The sequence below is a fragment of the Coregonus lavaretus genome (genome assembly GCF_964263955.1).
Source record: "Coregonus lavaretus genome assembly, chromosome: 3".
Lineage (NCBI taxonomy): Eukaryota > Metazoa > Chordata > Actinopteri > Salmoniformes > Salmonidae > Coregonus > Coregonus lavaretus.
Window position 1 is genome coordinate 20,885,199 of NC_139990.1, and position 18,066 is coordinate 20,903,264.

Sequence of the window (18,066 nt, forward strand, 5' to 3'; positions counted from 1 at the left end):
TTCCAACAGAACAATGAACCTAAGCACACAGCCAAGACAACGCAGGTGTGGCGTCGGTACAAGTCTCTGAATGTCTAAGTGGCCCAGCCAGAGCCCGGACTTGAAACAGATCTAACATCTCTGGAAAGACCTGAAAATAGCGGTGCAGTGATGCTCCCCATCCAACCTGACAGAGCTTGAGAGGATCTGCAGAGAAGAATGGGAGAAACTTCCCAAATACAGGAGTGCCAAGCTTGTAGCGTCACACCCAAGAAGACTCGAGTCCATAATCGCTGCCAAAGGTGCTTCAACAAAGTACTGAGTAAAGGGTCTGAAAACTTATGTAAATGTATATTTCCATTTTTAAAACCTGTTTTTGCTTTGTCATTATGGGGTATTGTGCGTAGATTGATGAGAAAAAAAACAATTTAAATCAATTTTAGAATAACACTGTAACGTAACAAAATATGGAAAAAGCCAAGGGTCTGAATACTTTCCGAATGCACCTTAAAGCCAAGAACATAAATATATGTTATTTTTATAAAGCACAATGACATAGCTAAAAGCTATCTAATATTCTCAAACCAATGAACCTCAAAACTAAAAACGTATTCAAACAGGATAAGCAGGATTTTTATGTCAAATGTAAATGTATTATGAATGTGATGTTCAAAAGATTTCCCCGAAATTGTGTTTCTGTATTTGTTTGCTTATGTTCAGATTTTTGTTAAGAAACCGGCAGGCGTGTGTACTCTCTAAACTGTAATGCATTTGACACCTAGCAGCTAGAATTCATAATTGAAAAAATTATAATACATCCAAAACCCATTTCCTCTTGAGCATTGAATTTCTCATCACTATTGGTTTGACAACAATTTAAATCCTGGGATATTCAATACCCCCAACTGGCAAGTAAGTTTGTTTTGCCTGTACAATTTCTATATAGGTCTTAACACTTTCCAGTTACTTAAACAGCAGAAACCTAGCATTCAAAGATTAGCTAATTATGTTGACACCCCAGATTCCATGGAGAAAAACCACAGGTCCTTGGTCATCCTCAGAGGATTGATGTTAAGCACTGTCAGTCACAGGCTGAAAGAAAAGCATGGAGAAAATGTTACATTGCATCAGCAATTTTCATGTTTTAAAATAATGTTGGATATGAACCAAACACCACCAACTATTCAAAGTTAAGTGGATCAGGGGTGAGTTTCTCAAAAACCTTGTTGCCAGCGCAGCACTATACATTTCTTGATGACCCAGCTCGCGTAGAACAGCAAAGTGCTTAATTTGATGAATTTCGTTAGTCCAAGCATAGAAGATTGTCAAGAGAAATAACAGGCCATATTAGCTTCAAGGCTTTTGGAAAACTCACCCTGGGTCAGGCCCTGATGTATGACCAAATGAATAGATCTTCTCGGAACAGGAGATTGGTGTAAAACATAGTGAAGGATACATTTAATTTATTAGTAGTATTTTTAAAGTTGTTTAATATGTCTCTAACTCAACAGGCAAAAGACAGCTTCCCTCACCTTCTCTGATGTTAATTGGGCCTCAGTCAGTGGTTTTGCCTGGCCCTCTGGCTTTGGTTCGCCTGCGGAAGACAGTGCTGTGGGCTTAGGCCCTGCCTTGTCATTGAGCTTCAGCTCGGTGTCAGACTTCTTGCTATCCACCTTCGAGTCACCTTTGCTCTCTGTGTCCTTAGGTCGTTTAGGAGAGCTCTTCGGAGAGACAGAAAGACACATCACACTTATTCAAGTGTCATGTTCCCCGAAGTCGGCAAACATACATGATTGTTTACTTAATTTTGCTTTTTTTGTTACTGTTTCAAATAAACAACCTCTTTAAAACCTTTAAAATACTATGCAATGCCAGTTTCATTACGACAAGCAAAGTGACCCACACCTGCCACCTTTCTATTTAATATTCGTAGCACTTTATAATAACACCTTGTAATAAAGCATTTATAATGGATTAGTAAATAGTTTATTCATTAATCATTACTCCAACATTTGTTAACGTTAGTATGCTAGCTATTCACATATTTATAAACGTTTAAAGTATGTAATAATGATCCATAGGATAATTTATAAGATGTTTAATATAGGTCCTTATAAACCATTTACTAATCATTAGTAAAGACTTTTGCGTGACCTCATCTAAAGTGAGGGCTATTTATACATTATGTTTTGAGTGACCAGTGTAATTTCTCACAAAAAGATGGACATGCATTGGTAGACATTCCAGCAGTACCTGATGCTCCTTAAGGTCTCAAAATAGCCTAGAACATACAGTATCAATGGTAAAAGAATAAGCACACAACACATAATGTTAAAGGAAACATTGCGAAGATTGTAGTCATAAAAACTGTTGTAAAACAACTGTTTCAAGGACGTGAGGAAACATTGTAATGCAAATGTTTTGCTAATGTTGTCAATCTCTCAAACCAGAACTAATCATAAAACAGGGAGATGTAGCCTACACACACAGCTGGCCGGACCGGCCAGTATTTCTCTAGTGGGTTTTTATTCCTTCATTACAACATATGTGATTGAGTTAGAAATGTTACATGTATAACCTTTAAATGCTTCCAGTGCCTCAGTCTTTTAAACTCAGACTATTTTAACACTTTGCTTTGTTTGGCGGCACTTTTACTAGCCTTTAAAGGGTAGTAACTATTTAAACGTAATGGGATAGTTCAGCGAAATTATGTATTCAGGTATTTGTTTTCTTACCACGTAAGCAGTCTATGGACTGCTCTAAGGAGCAACTGCAATCCACACTGGTTTTGGTAGTAAAATCACTGCCAAAAAAAGGGTAATGTTTGCATTTTTGGACAAAAACTTTACTTTACTCAGCATAGAGTGTGTCTGAAGTTACACATCACACTATTAAAAGTGTGACTATTTGTATTTATTAAGGATCCCCTTTAGCTGCTGCCAAGGCATCAGCTACTCTTCTTGGGGTCCAGTAAAATTAAGGCAGTTATACAATTTTAAAAACATAACTATACATTCTCAACAGATTTCACAACACATTAAGGGTGTGGCCTCAGGCCCTACTCTACTACCACTGTTCTGGAATAAAATGTTCACTATATTTCCTTAAACATCGTCTGTATTGTGTGATTATTGTTTAACCATCGATATGTTCTAGGCCATTTTGAAAACTTAAAGCTGGAATGCTTAATGGTGAAACTGCCATGTCCGTTTGCAATATTTCAACAAAGTTACTGCAAACTTATGCCCTTATATCAGTAATCAGTCAAAAAGAGAGTATCTTGTCCTGGTCCTGAAATCTGCTCCAGCATTCATCCCAGTAATCAGCAACAGAGCATTGGGGTAGGTATATGTCTGACAATGTGTGCGCAATTACAATGATAATTTAAGACGGTCAATTAAAAAAAGTATATAACATAAACATACTGTTGACACGTAGGCTATGGTGTAATGGAATGTTTTGCCTTTGGTAGGTTTTGTGGGTTGACACTTATGTATGCGTCATAAATCAGCTATAAAATAACGCAATATACGGCACAACTGGTCATGACAGTGTTATGACCATATTATAACAAATTAAGTATAACTGTTTTGACATATTATGACATGGTCATGACTGTGTCATAACGTGTTATGACGCTGGCTGTAAAGTGTTACCTACTTATCTCTATTACAAGGCGTTATTATAAACCGCTACTGAATATTCCTGTGGAATATACACAGAGTTTACAAAACATTAGGAACACCTTCCTAATATTTTGCCGTCAGAACAGCCTCAATTTGTCAGGGCATGGACTTTACAAGGTGTCAAGCGTTCTACAGGAATGCTGCCCGATGTTGACTCCAATGCTTCCCACAGTTGTGTCAAGTTGGCTGGATGTCCATTGTGTGGTGGACTATTCTTGATACACATGGGAAACTGTTGAGTGTGAAAAACCCAGCAGCGTTGCAGTTCTTGGCACAAACCGGTGCGCCTGGCACATACTATCATACCCCGTTCAAAGGCACTTAAATATTTTGTCTTGCCCATTCACCCTCTGAATGGCACACATACACAATCCATGTCTCAAGGCTTAAAAAGCCTCCTTTAACCTCTCCTCACCTTCCTCTACAATGATTGAAGCGGATTTTACAAGTGACATCAATAAGGGATCACAGCTTTTCACCTGGATTCACTTGGTCAGTCTGTGTCATGGACAGAGAAGGTGTTCATAATGTTTTATACACTCTGTATAATGCAGCCTGAAGCAGAAAATGGTCATGCCATCGCCTGTGAGTAAGTTCTTCGCCAATAACAGCCAGTACCAGTCATTCACATGAAGAGGAGACGGAGATAAAGGGTTCGCAGAAATTTGTCGGCGAGTGGGTAACCTGCCTCTACCATCCATCCTATTGTCAGTCATTGACTGTTCTCTCTGCTACCGCACGGCAAGCAGTACCGGAGCGCCAAGTCTAGGTCCAAAAGGCTCCTTAACAGCTTCTACCCCCAAGCCATAAGACTGCTGAACAATTAATCAAATGGCTACCCTTACTATTTACATTGAACCCCCCCCCTTTTTTTGTGTTGTTTCTTTTTACACTGCTGCTTCTCGCTGTTTATTATCTATGCATAGTCACTTTACCCCGACCTACATGTACCTCAATTACCTTGACTAACCTGTACCCCCACACATTGACTCGGTACCGGTACCCCCTGTATATAGCCTCGTTATTGTTATTTTATTGTGTTACTTTTTTATACATTTGTTTATTTAGTAAATATTTTCTTAACTCTATTTTCTTAAAACTGCATTGTTGGTTAAGGGCTTGTAAGTAAGCATTTCACGGTAAGGTCTACACCTGTTGTATTCAGCGCATGTGACAAATACAATTTGATATCAAGTGCACTATAGGCCTTCAGCTGGCCAATCGGATGGCTCAGATGACCCTGTCTGCAGTAATTTAGCAGGCATAAAAGAAAGCTACAGCAAAGTTGATACTGTGAGATTTCAAAACGTTTAAAACCATGACTAGAGAGAGACTCAACGAATACAGCAAAGAGATGCTGTTTTTATGAGTGAGTTCATGTTTAAGTTCTTACTCAGCACTGTCAACACTTTGTATTCAACACTTTCATTAGCCATAAAATGCGCGTTCCTACTATTTCCACTCAGCGCTACAACAAGCACTGCAGCAGTAATGAATGAGTAGGAAAGTGTATCTATAGGCATGTATTGTTGTTATTATTAGCAGCTTGGGTCTTTTTTAATATCAAGGAATATTTCCCTTTCTCTGTTCATAGGAGTAACAACATGAATTTGTGCATGAGGCAGAAATAATGCGGTGCGACGAGTTTCGCCATCAGCTGGAAGACGGTGTCCCTTTTTGGTCAGTGTCAGTGGAGGAAAGGGAGAGTGGAGGGATGTTGAGAGGCGGACCCTCAGTCTGCTGCTCTCTCCCTCTACTAAGACTGACCATCAGATGCAGGCACCATCAGCCCAGTAAAATAAAAAGCTCATTTAAATGTATGCTCACTCAGCTGCGCCTCACAAGTAATACAACTGATCAATTACCAGTGTGATCATATAGCCTACCTCAAATTTTGAAATATACTTTTTTTTAAATGGACCCAACAACAATGCACTGGCAGGGCAATTCAAGCAAAGCCAATATGCGGTGATAATGTATTGGGCCTATAGCTTACTGAACAAACCTCATTGCTACAGTACTGTTTTTAATAGGTCAATGTTGCATAAGCTTATGTTTTTTAAGTAATGTTTAAAAAAAATCTGAGCAGTAGATCTCTGCTTGCATTTTGACTCAGAAAAGGTTGGTGACCACTGTTCTACAGTTTTCCCTATTAACACTATCAACGTTTCCCTTTACTGTGGCAATTGTGATCGAATCAATGCAATATTAGCCACTTTCAATGCAACATACCGAAACAAAACAAATTATGCAAGAGATTTTGTTGTAGGCAGAACACATCGGAGTAGGATACTATTGCATTGACACGCACACCTAAGCCCATACTCTACACAAACAGGTGTGGCATAAACATTTCAGAGCTGCAGTAGGCCTACATGCAAATAGACCATTGCCATATATGGATCTGTACCATTTACTCTGAACTGGACTGTGTTTACAGCATGAGATGCGCTTGTTTTGAGATCAAAGCAAGAGCTGCATATAGCCACTTATAATTTGCTATTTAGTGAGTTAACCCAGTTAGACTTTTTTTTACATTTTAGTCATTTTAGCAGACGTTCTTATCCAGAGCGACTTACAGGAGCAATAAGGGCACACAGACAGATCTTCGAAAAGCGAGTCAGGTAAATAACTTTTTTTGTCTTAAAGGGGAAATGTTGTATTTTGAGACAGGCTTGAATAAGCTAAGTAGCCAATAATTTGTCTGATTCGCTGTAATAATAGTATGGGAATAATAATGCATTGTATTTTGTAAAGTAGTTTCTTGCATCAAACAACATTTTCAGTCACTTTGTCTAAAGGACAAGTGGATAAACAGGTTAATGTCAAGCCCTGCATATTTGTTTTATTTTCTCATGGAATGTAGGCCTACATTGAACACCACACATTGGCTGCTACTGTAGGCTGAATGATAGAACAGCTATTTCCATGTTAAAATGTTATGGGATGCATTTTCTCCATTGTTGTTGATGGTAGGACACTCTAGTCGGACTACATTATGATGAAATAGCCAAAGTAGCCTACGTGGCCACTTAAAACTTAAAGCGGGTACAGCCTCAGTGCTCACAGTAAACGCGAGCTGGAAGCTGCACAGAATTTTCACAACGTTCAAGTTTGCGCTCAGCAAACATGAAATTTGCTCAGTGCAGAAAAAAATTAGGGAACATTGCTTGTGACTGATACTTACCTCGACGGAACCCCCAGCTTTCCTCTTGGCTACTCCCCTGTCATTCTTCTCATCGATGATGAGGGTCCCTTCATCCTCATCACTGCTTCCTTCTGCATTCCCCTTTCGTGGCCCACCTGCCTCCACCATCCCCTCTGCTGGGGTCTCCTTTGCCAGCTGGGGGAGAAAGAACATAATTAAGGCAGGAAAACTTGGTGAATTACTCCTTGTAGTTGCTGAGGTTGAGTATAGGTAAATGTGTATTTGGGAGTATTTTTGTCATTGATGATAAAGTAATAGGGATTTTGTGTTTCCAGAATAGGAAAAAGAAACATTGTATGGTGTGCCTCTTAATATTTGCTAAAATCATATGTTGTGTCACACAGGAACAAAGGTTCACGCACGTCGGCAGGTAGACAGACACGTCCCTTTCCGTCGTACTCTAAGCACACACACACCTCATAGCCTGTGGGTTCGTGTACCACCGTAGGGTTGTTCTCAATTTCCCATAGACCCTCACTGAAGCCTTTCCTCTTGGTGGGCTTGCCAAACTTCTCCTTGCCCTCCTCATAGGGGAACAAGTCCTTGGGACCCAGGAATGCCCTGAGAGGGCAAAGGTTAGAAAGTTCAAAGGTTGACGCGTGCAACCACCTACAGAGCTTCAAAATACTATTCTATGGAGCTACCAGGTAATAGGGTAATGTCTAATTCCAAATGAACCGCCTAATGCACTTGTGGAGATTTGGAGAGAATTTGATAGGTGTAAGGAACAATATGGTTGTAGCTCCAACTTGTTCTCCAACAAGCTAGTCTGTATTTTCACCATATTACTTACATATCAAAGCCTCTCAGATCTCCACAAGTGTATAGAAGGTAGGGGCTCATTTGGAATTGTGATAGGATTCATCGCATCAAAAAACATATTCACTTACGTCTCATGTGTCCCAAAGAAGAACACTTGGTACTTGTTTGCGGGGGACTTGACTGCTCCTTCAGGTAACTCGTTAATCTGCGGAAGAAGGAAACAGGGAGTGTAATCTTTTAGTGAGTGCTTCTGAAACGTCCACCAGAAATAAACCAAAAATTGTAGCTCAACCAGAAGGCGAACTAACAAAGAGTCACTAACAACCAAACTAAATAGGTGGGGTTCAGAAGGACACTCATGGGGTGTACACTGAAAGTTAGCAACAACAACTGGGGCATAAAAGGCACCCATCATGACTAAATTTGCCCAAGAGGAGGCAAACAAAATGAAAACCCACACCAAACTTAAATACAGGAAGCAAAACAAAAAAATGGAGCAAAACAAAAAACAGGGATGATCAGATAAAGGATAGTTTTTTAAAGAAATGAAATAGAGAGAGACAACTAAAGGCGTTAACCCTTCACAGCTCTCAAAGCAAATGGATCAAAAAGGCCAGTGCTGCATTAAGGTAATTTAAAATGTACTTCACACTCGACAGGCCTGGTTGTAAGTGCTTTAATGACTGACAAACACTTTTGTTTTCTCACTCAAATACACACATAGCATAAATGACTGCAATTTAGAGTTGTCAAAATGGTGTCACTCTCCCCAAGGCAAATATTGGGCAATGAATACAGTGGCAAATCAATAAGTCTCTTCACTGACTCACTTTGAGCTGAACAACAATAAACAACAATAAACAACACAGGCAGACCTGTGTGTGTGTGTGCAGTGAGAGGAAAAAAGTATTTGATCCCCTGCTGATTTTGTATGTTTGCCCACTGACAAAGAAATAATCAGTCTACAATTTTAATGGTAGGTTTATTTGAACAGTGAGTGACAGAATTACAACATAAAAAACCAGAAAAACGCATGTCAAAAATGTTATAAATTGATTTGCATTTTAAATGAGGGAAATAAGTATTTGACCCCCTCTCAACCAGGTAACGAGCTGAGATTAGGACCACACTCTTAAAGGGAGTGCTCCTAATCTCAGCATGTTACCTGTATAAAAGACACCTGTCCACAGAAGCAATCAATCAGATTCCAAACTCTCCACCATGGCCAAGACCAAAGAGCTCTACAAGGATGTCAGGGACAAGATTGTAGACCTACACAAGGCTGGAATGGGCTACAAGACCATCGCCAAGCAGCTTGGTGAGAAGGTGACAACAGTTGGTGCGATTATTCACAAATTGAAGAAACACAAAATAACTGTCAATCTCCCTCGGCCTGGGGCTCCATGCAAGATCTCACCTCGTGGAGTTGCAATGATCATGAGAACGGTGAGGGATCAGCCCAGAACTACACGGGAGGATCTTGTCAATGATCTCAAGGCAGCTGGGACCATTGTCACCAAGAAAACAATTGGTAACACACTACGCCGTGAAGGACTGAAATCCTGCAGCGCCCGCAAGGTCCCCCTGATCAAGAAAGCAGATATACAGGGCCGTCTGAAGTTTGCCAATGAACATCTGAATGATTCAGAGGAGAACTGGGTGAAAGTGTTGTGGTCAGATGAGACCGAAATCGAGCTCTTTGGCATCAACTCAACTCGCCGTGTTTGGAGGAGGAGGAATGCTGCCTATGACCCCAAGAACACCATCCCCACCGTCAAACATGGAGGTGGAAACATTATGCTTTGGGGGTGTTTTTCTGCTAAGGGGACAGGACAACTTCACCGCATTAAAGGGACGATGGACGGGGCCATGTACCGTCAAATCTTGGGTGAGAACCTCCTTCCCTCAGCCAGGGTATTGAAAATGGGTCGTGGATGGGTATTCCAGCATGACAATGACCCAAAACACACGGCCAAGGCAACAAAGGAGTGGCTCAAGAAGAAGCACAAGCTGAAAGTTCGAGTTGCCAAACGTCAGCCTCGAAACCTTAATAACTTCTGCAAAGAGGAGTGGAACAAAATCCCTCCTGAGATGTGTGCAAACCTGGTGGCCAACTACAAGAAACATCTGACCTCTGTGATTGCCAACAAGGGTTTTGCCACCAAGTACTAAGTCATGTTTTGCAGAGGGGTCAAATACTTATTTCCCTCATTAAAATGCAAATCAATTCATAACATTTTTGACATGCGTTTTTCTGGATTTTTTTGTTGTTATTCTGTCTCTCACTGTTCAAATAAACCTACCATTAAAATTATAGACTGATCATGTCTTGTCAATGGGCAAACATACAAAATCAGCAGGGGATCAAATACTTTTTTCCCCTCACTCTATGTTTGGCATTATGGGCTAGTTTAGGGAATAGTAATGAATTTTTGTTTCGCGTGCTATGAATGTGCATGCACATCTGGGATCGTGCATAAATGTATTAATAAACCAATGCTTATGTGAGTGTATACTTTTCTGCGTGCTCATTTGACACATTCTTTGGTGTAGTTGCACATTTGCAGGTGTCCGACATGAACACACACACAGAAATAGAAAGACACATTTTAAGAATTAACATTTCAGCAGTAGGCCTAAATTAGTCCTACTTTCATCTCTAATTACATTTCTATGCTCACATATCTGCTTTTATTCAAAACTATGTAAGATCAAAGGATTATAATTGATTCTCTACACTATCTTATTTTCTCACAAACTGAAATTAGGAGACTATTAGTTTTAGCAACCAGGAAATGGCTGAGCACGGGAAGCATAGAAATAGCGCACATAGAACAGATATACCATTTCTTAGACGTGCTTTCAAGTAGAATGATAGATCTCTAACTCAAATTTCTATGTGAATTTGGTCGCCCAAAAAGTTACATATTGCCACTTTAAAATACGTGAAGGGAAGTGAACAAGTGCACACTTTGGAAGCAAGGAGAGATTATTGAGACAACCCTGGACAGGTGAAAATAAATATCCACCATATTGCTTCACCTAGGCTACCTTGTTTTCAGATCAAGGAGAGGAGATTAAGACTAGACAGGATTGAGAGGTACCCATGATCTTTCTCTGTGGGACGCAGCTATGGTGTGTTGTACAGGAAGCCCTGTGACAACGGTTGGGCCCTGAGTCACTGTGCCCGTCGGCCTGCCTGCCTCACTGTGCCACCTTGCTTCCTGATGGGCTTCATGCCAAAGAGGCCCTATAGGCGTGCCCGTTGTGTGTCTTACCAGTGTGTGTTTGGTGGGCTGGGGCGGGGCGGGGCGGGGCAGGGGCATTGACTGTCGACAGTCTGGTAAAGGCCAAGGAGGGAGGAGTAGTGGGAGAAGAGACAGACAGACAGAAAACAAGAGGGGGGGGGGGGGGGGGTATATGCATTGTTCCAGGGATCTGACCAGCCATGTCCTGTATCTATGGTTATCGTAGGCTGAAAGCCATTCTGAGCTTTCTGATATCACTCTATATTTTACCCATTATCTTAACCATTAAACTTCCCCCAAACTGAACGATAGCCTCTTCCTAGCCACTTTTCTGTTCCATGTCTATTGAATTGCCTGAACTTAATGAGAAGTATCTAGTAGGCTAAGATCACATTTGAAGAGAAAAGTAGCTATTTGACACTTATTGCACCTGTGAGATCTGGCCAATGGGGTTTGTTGAATATTCTACCCAATATCTGGCATTTGACACAGGACATGCTCATGAACATTGTCCCTAGTTTCCAACCGTAAACTTTTGTAACAGTGCCCTCTAGGCATCTGGCTGTGAATTTCTGTAATGTACAGTACACTGCTATCATGAGCAATGCAAAATTAATACAAATTAACAAATAACACATTCTGCCATGGAGAAGTAACATTGGTTGTGGAATTAACATTTATACAATCATTTTCAAACAGCATGAAGCTTGCACTTGTATGCACTAACTAGTCATACAAAGGCATCAAATACTTTTGTGATCAAAAGGCATACTCATTGTAAAATATGAATAGACTACTTTTTTAATAATTATTTTTGTCTTCAGCTGGTCATTTCCCAATATTATTTGGAGGAGGCTACTGTGCAAAGGTATAGATTACAGAAGTAAATTGGGCATGACCTTTGACGAAACAAAATGTATGAAACTTTTATAAGTTTCCAACTGCTGTTGTTGAAGAAATTGGTAGACTATTCACTTGAAACTAATCCACGTTGCAGAAACAGTTAATTACACTTCAATGGATTTAGAATGCCTCAGGAAGGGAGAAACGTTTTCATAGTGCACCAATTCAGGCAATGTTTGTTCTCCTTTGCCCAAGGAGATATATATCAACAATGGCAATTCTCATTAATGACAATAAATCACCTACTTTCCCCTAATTTGCAATGGAGTCTGGGCTAAAATACAACATTTACATTACCGTTACAATAGGCTCGTGCATTGCTGCCAGACAATCAAACGCCGCCGCTGCCGCCAAATATGATCCATTCGGGAATTACCACACTGTAGCAAACTCGGTTACAATGTTTCAAAGTATCCATTTCACGACTCGCCTCAACATTGTATTACATTCACATTGTAAAATGCTACTGATTGGACTTGGAATAGCTTAATATTCTAGAAGTCCTGGGGTAATTGACCTTAAAAGTAGGCTACTCGAGCCTATTTGTTACAGAAGTTGAAGATATTTAATATGTTTGTTTACATGAAGCCAGGATCTATCGAACAGCCTATACTAGGCCTCGTATCAATAGTTAAATTAAACAGTGTCTCTGCAAACTGAACAGTAATCAGGACGGCATTCACTAGGTTACTGTTAAAGTATATTTACTGCTACAATAGGAGATTTCACATTTCTCAAAATGAAACACCGAATGTACAAAAAAATGTCACTTGCCTATTTCACAGCACGTACTCATACGCCAATAAACTTTGCAAAGACAAGGGGGTAGGCCTCATTGAACTGATCTAGCAGATAGGCCTAAATGCATGTGTAATAGACAATACGTAAGCCTACTATTAGCGTTTGGTTTAGTAAGAAGAAAAGTATGAAGGACCTTACCCTCGCGGGCCAATGTGGATAACCCTTCATTTTCGCAAACACGAGATCCCCAGGCTTGTATTCTTTTTGCCTATTCGACCTCGGCATGGCTTCTCAGTGGATTAATAAGATATATAAAAATATATTAATGTACAATGTCGGTTTACTGTTGCAAGTAAGAACACCGAGATATAGCCACCTAGAGGATTGCACTTGTTAGGTTAGGTGCTTCAGGTTTTCGCGTCAAAATTAAATTTGGAACGTGAACGCAAACGAATTGGTAAATGTGCAGGGTCCAGTGCTTTGCAGAGTGTGGTTACAAGCTGCACCTATCAAATGTAATTTTCTTATTTTTTAAAACAAAAAATCCCGTTATTCCTGCCGTTCTAATCCTCTGTAGCCTATCTATAGACCTTGTTTTTGTTTGAAATTGGGAACCGCTTCGCTCTTCTGGGCAGACTCATTATCTGAGATTGACTAGTAGGGTCTAGGCCATCTTAATATTCTTCTTCTTCTTCTTCTTCAGGGGGGTTTATCGGCGGTTGGCATCCAACGTTATGGTGCATTACCGCCACCTATCGTACTGGAGTGTGGGCCAGAGACAGGGATTACATTTACATTTACGTAATTTAGCAGACGCTCTTATCCAGAGTGATTTACAAATTGGTGCATTCACCAAATATATATATATATATTTATTGTTAAGTGGTTATCCCACTGGCGAATTGGTGAATGCACCAATTTGTAAATCACTCTGGATAAGAGCGTCTGCTAAATTACGTAAATGTAAATGTAAATGTAAATTTTTTTTTTTTTTTCTTTCTTTGGGGTGGGGTAAGGGGGGGTAGAATGATTACTTTATCCTATCCAAGGTATTCCTTAAAGAGGTGGGTTTTCAAGTGTCTCCGGAAGGTGGTGAGTGACTCTGCTGTCCTGGCGTCGTGAGGGAGCTTGTTCCACCATTTGGGTGCCAGAGCAGCGAACAGTTTTGATTGGGCTGAGCGGGAACTGTGCTTCCGCAGAGGTAGGGGGGCCAGCAGGCCAGAGGTGGATGAACGCAATGCCCTCGTTTGGGTGTAGGGACTGATCAGAGCCTGACGGTACGGAGGTGCCGTTCCCCTCACAGCTCCGTAGGCAAGCACCATGGTCTTGTAGCAGATGCGATCTTCAACTGGAAGCCAGTGGAGTGTGCGGAGGAGCGGGGTGACGTGAGAGAACTTGGGAAGGTTGAACACCAGACGGGCTGCGGCATTCTGGATGAGTTGTAGGGGTTTAATGGCACAGGCAGGGAGCCCAGCCAACAGCGAGTTGCAGTAATCCAGACGGGAGATGACAAGTGTGTAAGGCAGGGTCGTACTCTCCGAATGTTGTAGAGCATGAACCTACAGGATTGGGTCACCGCCTTGATGTTAGCGGAGAACGACAGGGAGTTGTCCAGGGTCACGCCAAGGCTCTTCGCACTCTGGGAGGAGGACACAATGGAGTTGTCAACCGTGATGGCGAGATCATGGAACGGGCAGTCCTTCCCCGGGAGGAAGAGCAGCTCCGTCTTGCCGAGGTTCAGCTTGAGGTGGTGATCCGTCATCCACACTGATATGTCTGCCAGACATGCAGAGATGCGATTCGCCACCTGGTTATCAGAAGGGGGAAAGGAGAAGATTAGTTGTGTGTCGTCTGCGTAGCAATGATAGTAGAGGCCATGTGAGGATATGACAGAGCCAAGTGACTTGGTGTATAGCGAGAATAGGAGAGGGCCTAGAACTGAGCCCTGGGGGACACCAGTGGTGAGAGCACGTGGAGCGGAGACAGATTCTCGCCACGCCACTTGGTAGGAGCGACCGGTCAGGTAGGACGCAATCCAAGAGTGAGCCGCGCCGGAGATGCCCAACTCGGAGAGGGTGGAGAGGAGGATCTGATGGTTCACAGTATCAAAGGATAAACTAAATCCTACCTGCCAACTCAGTTTCTCTTAAAAAATACAACAAAATATGTGATACTATATCTAATGACGTTCTACTCAATATACTCTTTAAACTAATTTCCTGTATCCCCTTCTCCCTCATACTTAATCTCATCCTCTCTCTTTCCCTCTGATACTGCTCACACTGTAGCAATACATACTCCACAGTCTCTATTTCCTGACAATAATCACATTTTCCTGATGGATGCTTTCCTATCACGCTTAGTGTCTTATTCAACTGGCTGTGTCCCTGTAGGTTGAAACCTAATAATTCATTACCAGCTGCTGTCTCCTAATCTGCAATGGCATATCCCCCATCTCCACCTGTAATGCAGCCACTGGGGACGTTCGAAACGCCACACTACATATTCTGAGTCCTTGACCCTGTATGACATCTAGCCTTTCCAGTGAGGTAGGGTCTAGGCCAAAACCGAGGTAGCAAAGATATCGTCATCGTCTTCTTCTTCTTCTTCTTCTTCGATGAGGTTTAACGGAGGTTGGCATCCAATATGTTGCATTACCGCCACCTACTAGACTGAAGTACAATTCCCTTATATTTTGTTTGAAAAATAAAGAAATACCCTACCATCTAACACTACACTCACAAATTCAAAAAATAAAATAAAAATAATAATAATAATTAGCACCGCACTACTCCACTAAATCTATTTTTCCTAGATCATGCCCTCAACCTGAAAGGATGGGACATTACCACTTAACACACCCTGTAACTCTTCTGATGTCAAGTCTTGCACACCCAAATACCTCTCTGCAGCTGCCACCACAACCTCAATTTTCTTCGACTTACGTTCCATCCCTGCAGTACAATTAATAACCATTGCTATAAATGCTAAAAATCCAATCTTACTGAAACATATATCACTTCTTGGCCTATCCCTCTGTACTGGTACAGATCTACTACTCTCACTACTCCTCCCCCTTGACCCATCTTCCTATACTTTCTTCACTGCCTCAGCATATGACAACTTCTGCACTACTCTTACCCTTGAAACCTCAACCTGCCTCTCTCGCACGGGACATTTCTGATCCCCAGCCCCATGGGCACCCCTACAATTAGCACATACCACTACTTTCCCCAATGCTACACATTCCTTTGTCTCATGCCCTTCTGCACACTTCTCACACCTTGGAACCTCCCTCCTACACACTGCTGCCACATGCCCATAAGTTTGACACCTGTAACATCGTAATGTATTCGGCACATAAGCTCGTACAGGATAACTTATACAGTGGGGGAAAAAAGTATTTAGTCAGCCACCGATTGTGCAAGTTCTCCCACTTAAAAAGATGAGAGAGGCCTGTAATTTTCATCATAAGTACACGTCAACTATGACAAACAAAATGAGAGAGAAAAAAATCCAGAAAATCACATTGTAGGATTTTTAATGAATTTATTTGCAAATTATGGTGGAAAATAAGTATTTGGTCAATAACAAAAGTTTCTCAATACTTTGTTATATACCCTTTGTTGGCAATGACACAGGTCAAACGTTTTCTGTAAGTCTTCACAAGGTTTTCACACACTGTTGCTGGTATTTTGGCCCATTCCTCCATGCAGATCTCCTCTAGAGCAGTGATGTTTTGGGGCTGTCGCTGGGCAACACAGACTTTCAACTCCCTCCAAAGATTTTCTATGGGGTTGAGATCTGGAGACTGGCTAGGCCACTCCAGGACCTTGAAATGCTTCTTACGAAGCCACTCCTTCGTTGCCCGGGCGGTGTGTTTGGGATCATTGTCATGCTGAAAGACCCAGCCACGTTTCATCTTCAATTCCCTTGCTGATGGAAGGAGGTTTTCACTCAAAATCTCACGATACATGGCCCCATTCATTCTTTCCTTTACACGGATCAGTCGTCCTGGTCCCTTTGCAGAAAAACAGCCCCAAAGCATGATGTTTCCAACCCCATGCTTCACAGTAGGTATGGTGTTCTTTGGATGCAACTCAGCATTCTTTGTCCTCCAAACACGACGAGTTGAGTTTTTACCAAAAGGTTATATTTTGGTTTCATCTGACCATATGACATTCTCCCAATCCTCTTCTGGATCATCCAAATGCACTCTAGCAAACTTCAGACGGGCCTGGACATGTACTGGCTTAAGCAGGGGGACACGTCTGGCACTGCAGGATTTGAGTCCCTGGCGGCGTAGTGTGTTACTGATGGTAGGCTTTGTTACTTTGGTCCCAGCTCTCTGCAGGTAATTCACTAGGTCCCCCCGTGTGGTTCTGGGATTTTTGCTCACCGTTCTTGTGATCATTTTGACCCCACGGGGTGAGATCTTGCGTGGAGCCCCAGATCGAGGGAGATTATCAGTGGTCTTGTATGTCTTCCATTTCCTAATAATTGCTCCCACAGTTGATTTCTTCAAACCAAGCTGCTTACCTATTGCAGATTCAGTCTTCCCAGCCTGATGCAGGTCTACAATTTTGTTTCTGGTGTCCTTTGACAGCTCTTTGGTCTTGGCCATAGTGGAGTTTGGAGTGTGACTGTTTGAGGTTGTGGACAGGTGTCTTTTATACTGATAACAAGTTCAAACAGGTGCCATTAATACAGGTAACGAGTGGAGGACAGAGGAGCCTCTTAAAGAAGAAGTTACAGGTCTGTGAGAGCCAGAAATCTTGCTTGTTTGTAGGTGACCAAATACTTATTTTCCACCATAATTTGCAAATAAATTCATTAAAAATCCTACAATGTGATTTTCTGGATTTTTTTTCTCTCAATTTGTCTGTCATAGTTGACGTGTACCTATGATGAAAATTACAGGCCTCTCTCATCTTTTTAAGTGGGAGAACTTGCACAATTGGTGGCTGACTAAATACTTTTTTCCCCCACTGTATATCCTAACTTCATTTTGTCAGGCAAAGACTCAACTTCAAAACTCAAAAGAACAGACAATGACTCTTCTGTTTCCCCACTCTCTCCACCCTGTTTGTGTCGCAACAAAGACAAGCATCATAAACTCCAGGAATCTTCCCCTTCAGTTGGTCAACTTTTACATTTACTGCTACCCCAGTAATCACTCCTTTCAATGGTGCCCTTTTCTTGAGAGCGAAACAATTCACATTTCTTGGCCCCATTTGTTTAACTCCGAGCGCCTTCTCCCTCTGACCAACAGAAACACAAACAATTATCACTAGACCACTTCTGATTACCCTCACCGATTCCACTATACCCAACTATTTTTTCAGCCACCCTGAAACCACAAATGAATCAGCCAAAAACGTCACTCCTACTGTCACAGACTCATCTTTATCCTGACCCTCGGTGCAAGCCTCGAGCTCCGAGTACTTCACCACACCTTCCACATACGATACTTCACACTCATTCACTTCCATTTCTCCTCCTGTCTTCAGCTCACTCTGCTTACATTTCCTACCACTCT

General features: G+C 41.6%; 1 protein-coding gene across 1 annotated transcript; it reads right to left on the reverse strand.

The window, feature by feature from the left end:
• Window positions 1-592: 592 nt before the first annotated feature.
• Window positions 593-12,926, reverse strand: LOC311125243 (hepatoma-derived growth factor-like). The gene is made up of 6 exons (XM_084158385.1): window positions 12,726-12,926; window positions 7,764-7,840; window positions 7,290-7,434; window positions 6,853-7,008; window positions 1,512-1,700; window positions 593-1,071 (listed from the first exon to the last, which is right to left on the reverse strand). Exons 1-6 carry the CDS (start codon window positions 12,810-12,812, stop codon window positions 1,051-1,053), a joined length of 675 nt encoding a protein of 224 aa, XP_084014511.1. The 5' UTR covers window positions 12,813-12,926; the 3' UTR covers window positions 593-1,050.
• Between the last annotated feature and the right edge of the window lie 5,140 nt (window positions 12,927-18,066).